Source organism: Triticum dicoccoides, chromosome 1B, assembly GCF_002162155.2.
Source record: "Triticum dicoccoides isolate Atlit2015 ecotype Zavitan chromosome 1B, WEW_v2.0, whole genome shotgun sequence".
NCBI lineage: Eukaryota > Viridiplantae > Streptophyta > Magnoliopsida > Poales > Poaceae > Triticum > Triticum dicoccoides.
In genome coordinates this window covers 164,108,093-164,115,136 of record NC_041381.1, presented here as the reverse complement: position 1 = coordinate 164,115,136, position 7,044 = coordinate 164,108,093, and the positions used below count along the sequence as shown (strand labels likewise).

The window sequence follows — 7,044 nt, the reverse complement described above, 5'->3', positions numbered from 1 at the left end:
AGCCAAAAGTGGGCCCTTTTAGTCATAGTAATTTTTGGGCAAACCAGGATTTATTTTTTTATTCAAAGCAAAAAAGCCTTGGGGTGGTGTTCGCGCTGGGGACCTCTCGTCTCGAACGACATGATTCGATCGATGGGGAAAATATCAGGGGCTACGGGAGCACCTAAGTTTAGGTTCTCCAAGAGCTTCTCGGCCATTGGATCTGAAATCCAACGGTCATCTACATATGCACTGGACCCGATTTGCAATACCAAATTTCTGGGGGTGTTCTCTCTTCTCAGCCTTCGGATCTCAGATCTAACGGTTGAAAAGCTCCTGGAGCACCTAATCTTAGGTGCTCCCGTAGCACCAGATATCCTCCCTCGATCGATGTCCTTCGCTGTTGCGAACGAGTCATTCGGTCTGAGGCTCTCCCAGACCGAACGTACGGGAGATATCGGTGTCCTATTTTTTCCTAATGGTTGTACTTTTTGCAAAACCATAATAAAATTGCATTTTCAGTTTTTCTTGAGGACGAATACAATATTGGTCCTTTTCCTATAATTGATTCTCGTAAAGCTCCTAGTTGGCGTATTTTTCATGTTACTTTTCAAAATGTCAAAGTTATACAAGTTTTATTTAGGGGAGTCAAAGTTATACAAGTGTGAACATATAAGTCTTGTCTCTTGAGCTTTACAACAATTTTGCTAAACAGGGTGTCGAACGAACTCAAAATGACTTGAAATGTTAGATGTAGCCTCTCTAGAGTATAATGAGGCCACACAAAAAAACTCAACTCATTTTGAGTGCATTTTATTGTTGGTTAGAAAATAAATTCATTTAATAAATAAATGAGTTTTTGAGCTACGAGTGATAGCTAGGCTTGGGTTAAATTTGTGAAATAATTCAGGTAGCTCACAGATATCACAAAAGGACATGTGCAAGGTTCAGGGTGAGTATTGTTCTAAAACATTGAAAGGGAGAAGGGTTTGCTTATTCACCATTTAATAAAATCACAAAAAATATCAAAATTAATCATTTAATTAATGCAATATAATGCTTGTGCGATGCTTATGAGATGAACATGGTGCAATAATGATGAATAATAAAATAACAATCAATTTTTAATTTGGGGTAACCCCGCGAGCTGTTACAAAAGGTAACATATAAAAGACTGCACCATGTTCGTGAACTAATTCTAGATGTATACATGCATGTAACACCATCATACGCACACAGTCACGAAGCACATAACTAGTCATGGGCATCAACAATGATGATTCCATCACAGAATCATAAGGTCTTGTTGTCGACAAAATGCCACCTCCAGTTGAAAGAATAATCCCCTAATTAGGTAACAAATCTGTCAAACATAGAATCGAAGGTTGGTTCTCAGCTTCACAGATGAACATAGTAAGGTGTGAAGTGATACAAGTACACATAGTACTCACCTTCACGGATGAACTTAGTAAGGTGTGAAGTGATACAAGTACACCATCACATTCATAGTACTTACCTTCTCAAGGAAATTGGGAGCATGTGTATCTATCAAATAAGAGGGACTGAAGACAATGCGAGATGGAAATGCGATGCAATCACATGGCACAACCTGAACTTAGCCATCACAAACTATAGTTGGAAATCAAACAAACAATCCATTGCCTTGTACCACTATTGGTATTACTATCTTTTGACCAATTCTATGTTAGTAGTTGATTGCGAATGAGAACTGATTAATGGTTTTATAGTTAGGAGGGTGATTATACCATTACTCCATTAGAGATCCGCACCCATGTTTGATGCTTTGGTGTCTTGTTATTGTGGCCTATAGCTTCGTGACTTCAATCTTCAATCAACATACGGTGAGCACAGATGTATGGATGATGTTGTTGATGATGATTGTGTGTGGGGGGAGGGGGTAGTTATACTCGGTGTTTTTATTACATTTTTAAAGCTGGATATGGACAAGACACATTGCAAACCAATCAAAGTTGATTGAAGACACAAGGCTGGATATGTAACAGTCTGAACCAGAACTGAACAAGGTATCGTAAAAAATCGAGTTTCATGGAATTCATGTAAACAATACAAATTGCAAATCAACCAAGTAACACATGATAGTTGCAACCAGAACTATACAGATTTGTCAAGCTTAGACTAAAGTTTGTAAAAAGGCTAAGTATGTAGGAAAAGGTACAAAGATAATTTTGTATGCACCTAAAAACACATGTGTTCATTGTTATTTTATATCTCTATCGACTTCTTGCTAGATATTAGAAGTAAGTTCACAAGGTCTTTTATACCATTGTAGCTTGGAACATTTCACTAGTAGATAAAGTTAAACATAGGCAGCAGTAATTTAAGATTAGGGCGGGAAAAAAAAGGTTAGCATTGCCAATTGTGAAAGAAGTAATACCTCTCACAGTAGTGTATCATAGCATATGCAATACTAAATTGGCCTGCTATTATGACATAGTATTAATTAAGTAAAATTATGATACTAGGTGTTATTTATAATATCATATCTTAATAAACAAGGTGCTATCATGGACCATATAAAATAATAAATAAGCTTATCTAAAATATAAACTTTTGTATCTGCGTCATTCACTCCGTCCTGATTTATTAGTCCCCCTTGTATTTTAGGTCAAATTTTGACCTTCAATTTAAATACCAAAAATTAATTTATAAACCATGAAATAGTATCATTCGGAACCTTTGAATATGAATCCAACAATATAAATTTTCTGACATACAACATATATTTTATTAGTGAATTATACGGTTGAAATTGGACATAAAATACAAAGGGGACTAATAAACCAGGACGGTAGTAGCATGTTACACATGTTTCGGTTACTTTTTTGTTAATCTCCAACGGACTTTTCATTTTTCACCGTATGAAAAGGATAGTAAATTTAGGAGGGTGACATGTGACTATCATCGTCAGGCCTGTAACATCAAGTCTAACGTTGCAGTCGATATAGAATTTTCGGCTACAAAAGCAACATTTCCATTGCTTTTATCCGTAACGAGGAGGTACTTATCGAAGTAGAAATGCGTTACCCCGCAAAAAAGAAGTAGAAATGCGTTAGCAGTGTGTTAAAAAAATAAAAATAAAAGCATTAGCAGCAACGGGCAAACCCGGTTACCCGTAGAGCCAGCCAGCAACCCCGACCCGGTTGCACCCACACCGCCAGGACAGAAACTTGTACTACTAGCATACGAACAACGGCCACCCTTCCTTCCCCCACGTCCCTCCAGGACCCATCCGTCATTGACCTAGCATCAAATCAAACCAACAAACGTGAATTTATTATAGCAAGGAATAATAAATTACTCGTACTGTATTACTTACCGGGCGAGGCGACACGGGGGAAGGGAAAAGGAGGAGTAGAAGCATCGGGTGCATCTCCGCGTCCCGCTGCCATTCCTTCCTTCCTCTGCTCTTGGCCTTCTTCCTCCTTCCCCAAGGCGAGAATCCCGTTTCCAGATTTCCCCTCCACCTCCAGACACCCACCGCAATCCGCCCCCCCTCAACGTGCGCGCTCGCGCACTCCCACTCGCCCCCATCCTTATTAATTCCCCTTCCCTTCCGCACTTCTAAACCTCCTCTTCCTCCCCGGCCTCGTCCCCGTCCCCGTCCCGCACCGCCGCCGCATTGCTCGGCCGCGGCGTCGATCTAGACTCCAGAGGCGCCTGCATTTTGCGTCTTCTTGTTCGATTCGGCTTGGTCTTCGATCCGACAAGAAAATGTGGGTGGCGGAGCGGGTGCTGGGGGAGCGCCGGATGCGGGAGATCCAGCGCTTCACCCGGAACGCCAAGCTCACCGTCGTCTGCCTCATGCTCACCATCCTCGTGCTCCGCGGCACCGTCGGGGCGGGCAAGTTCGGCACGCCGCAGCAGGACCTCACCGAGCTGCGCCACCGCTTCATCTCCCACCCGCAGCGCGCGCTCTCCGAGCACCACGACGCCCGCTCCAAGGCCTCCGACGCCCAGGCCCAAGCCACCCAGGCCGCGGGGAAGGCCGCCGCCCGCGACGACGAGCCGGAGCCGCAGCCCAGGTCGCTCCGGGACCCGCCCTACACGCTCGGCCCCAAGATCTCCGACTGGGACGAGCAGCGGGCCGCCTGGAACCGCCGCCATCCGGAGACCCCGCCCTTCCTCAACGACGTCAAGCCGCGGGTCATGCTCGTCACGGGGTCCTCCCCCAAGCCCTGCGAGAACCCCGTCGGCGACCACTACCTCCTCAAGTCCATCAAGAACAAGATCGACTACTGCCGCATCCACGGCCTCGAGATCTTCTACAACATGGCGCTGCTCGACGCCGAGCTCGCCGGCTTCTGGGCCAAGCTCCCGCTCCTCCGCGCGCTCCTCCTCGCGCACCCGGAGGTCGAGTTCTTCTGGTGGATGGACTCCGACGCCATGTTCACGGACATGGCCTTCGAGCTGCCGTGGGAGCGCTACGGCCCCTACAACTTCATCCTGCACGGCTGGGACGAGATGGTCTACGACGACAAGAACTGGATTGGCCTCAACACCGGCAGCTTCTTGCTGCGCAACTGCCAATGGTCGCTCGATTACCTCGACACCTGGGCGCCCATGGGGCCCAAGGGCCCTGTTCGTATTGAGGCTGGTAAGGTGCTCACCAAGTACCTCAAGGACCGGCCGGTCTTTGAAGCCGACGATCAGTCGGCCATGGTGTATATCCTCGCTACCCAGCGTGAGAAGTGGGGTAACAAGGTGTATCTCGAGAATGGCTACTACCTCCATGGCTATTGGGGGATCTTGGTGGACAGGTACGAGGAGATGCTTGAGAATTACCAGCCAGGGCTCGGCGATCATCGGTGGCCACTGGTCACTCACTTTGTCGGGTGCAAGCCATGCTCCAAGTTTGGGGATTACCCTGTCGAGCGATGCCTCAAGCAGATGGACCGGGCCTTCAATTTCGGGGATAACCAGGTCTTGCACATGTATGGGTTTGAGCACAAGTCTCTTGCGAGCAGGAGGATCAAGAGGGTCAGGAATGAGACCAGTGACCCTCTTGATATGAAGGATGATTACGGGTTGCTCCACCCAGCGTTCAAGGCCCTCAAGACTACTACTCCCTCCGTTCCTAAATATAAGTCTTTGTAAAAATTTCACTATGAATTAGATACGGATGTATATAGATGCATTTTAAGTGTGGATTCATTCATTTTGCTTCGTATGTAGTCCATCTAGTGGGATTCCCACAAAGACTTACATTTAGGAACGGAGGGAGTACATGATAACTATAGTACACTACTTCCACGTTTATTTTGTTCGTTCGTTCTAGATTCTCCTGGATCAAAATCCTATAATTCTTCTTTTTGTAGACTCAGGGTAACAAGGAAATTTGGTTTTGGTATCAGGGGACGGATATCTATGTTGTACTGTGAAATGTTAGAGAATGAAGTTATGTTGTTGATGGCACAAGATATATGTCTTCTGCTTCTAGAAATCGAGTTAGAGAACGGTGCTCAGCTAACTGCTCATTTCTAAATAGCTCCATGGTTTTGTCAGGCCAGTCATTGCATCTCTGAAGAATTCCCCTGTTTCTGCGTGTCGGAACCAAGCTCAGCCATCGATTCGCCATCCAGTGGCTCTCCAATGAAGATAACGGTTTGCCACTGGTTTGTCATCAGAGTCGCAGATGCTCCATCCAACGGCTATCATCGCTCTAGTGTTGCTGTTCATCGCCCGACACGCCATGTGCTCTGTCTCCACTTTCTGTTTTGCTTTTCCCTCTGTAATGGCTATATAGCCACCCCTCGCTTTCAGTTTTGGGCATGATTATTGTAACTGGGTAGAAACCCTAGCCGCCGGTGGCGTGCTTTGCTACTTTCCCTTTTCTGAGCAATACAAACCCTAGCAAATCCCTCGAATTCTCTCTCTGAAATCGCAACGACGAGCGTGTAGCTAGTTCGATCCTTGTCAGGTTCCTGACAATTGGTATCAGAGGCCCAATCGGTTCTTGGAGGTGTTGAATCTGGCGTGTAGAGGTTGGCGCATCGGCCCTAAAATCCCTCTGCAATTCGTTGGTGGCGGCCGGAGTGGCACAATTCGGAGGCAGTCTGAAATCAGTTCTGGTTGCCGGGGAGCAATTCTCCAGTGGTAAAATCCCAGCAGCTGAAATCGGGCGGTGCTTCTTGGTGGCAGGAATCGGAGTTGGCGGCGGTAGAACATAAGCTGGTTGGCTAAATCCCTCCCTTCCCAACCCTCTCAGGATTCGGAAGGAAATCATGTCCCAGCTAGATGAGTCGTCCGACACAGGTGTTCTGCAGCTCCAGTCGTTGGAGCTTGATATCAAGACACTACAGCGCTACCGTGAGGAGGACAAGAAAGAATTCCAGGATTTCGAATCCATGGTCAACAAGAACTTCGTCACAATGCAGCAAAATTTTGACAAGATTCAGGACAACTTCAAGCGCTTGTTGCTGCTTCCTGAACCAGTAGAGATCCCTGATGAGCAGTCGGCACAGGGGAGTGCACAGCCCAAACAACAACAACTTCATTCTCCAATCATTGCGCCGGGCAGGCCCAAACAGCTGCTTGCAAACACACCACCTTCAGTAGCTATGGTGGAAAAGGAGGCCCCTCCCATCATAGGGACTGCAACGTTGAGAGATAATGCAGGAAAAGAACTCAACTTGGATGGTACACCGAAAGTGCCTTATCGCCATCCCAATTTTGCAAGCACCAGAGCTTTGGCACCACAACAAGTTCCACATCCACAGCAACAACCAGTTCAAATGGAAGAGCAGGCACAGGAGGAAGGGCCAGATGGAGTAGATAGAGGTAGAAGACCTCACTCCCCATTTGAAGATAGAAGGAATGTGCTCACAGTGAAGCCGGCCAAACTGAACATTTCTGAATTCAGTGGCACTGATCCAAAATCATGGATTCAGAACTTGGAGCAATACTTTGCAGCTGCTAGAACCCCCTTAGAGCACAGAATTGAGTTAGCAGTTTCTTATTTGCAAGGCCCTGCTATACAGTGGTGGAGAGGAACTGGATTTTCATCCCATAATGTGCCATGGCATA

At 46.3% G+C, this 7,044-nt stretch overlaps 1 protein-coding gene across 1 annotated transcript; it reads left to right on the top strand.

Moving 5' to 3' along the window:
• The first annotated feature begins 3,387 nt into the window (after positions 1–3,387).
• On the top strand, positions 3,388–5,436 carry LOC119325761 (probable xyloglucan 6-xylosyltransferase 1). Its single transcript, XM_037599487.1, has one exon. The coding sequence runs from the start codon at positions 3,733–3,735 to the stop codon at positions 5,113–5,115; it is 1,383 nt and encodes a 460-aa protein (XP_037455384.1). The 5' UTR covers positions 3,388–3,732; the 3' UTR covers positions 5,116–5,436.
• Positions 5,437–7,044: the final 1,608 nt, after the last annotated feature.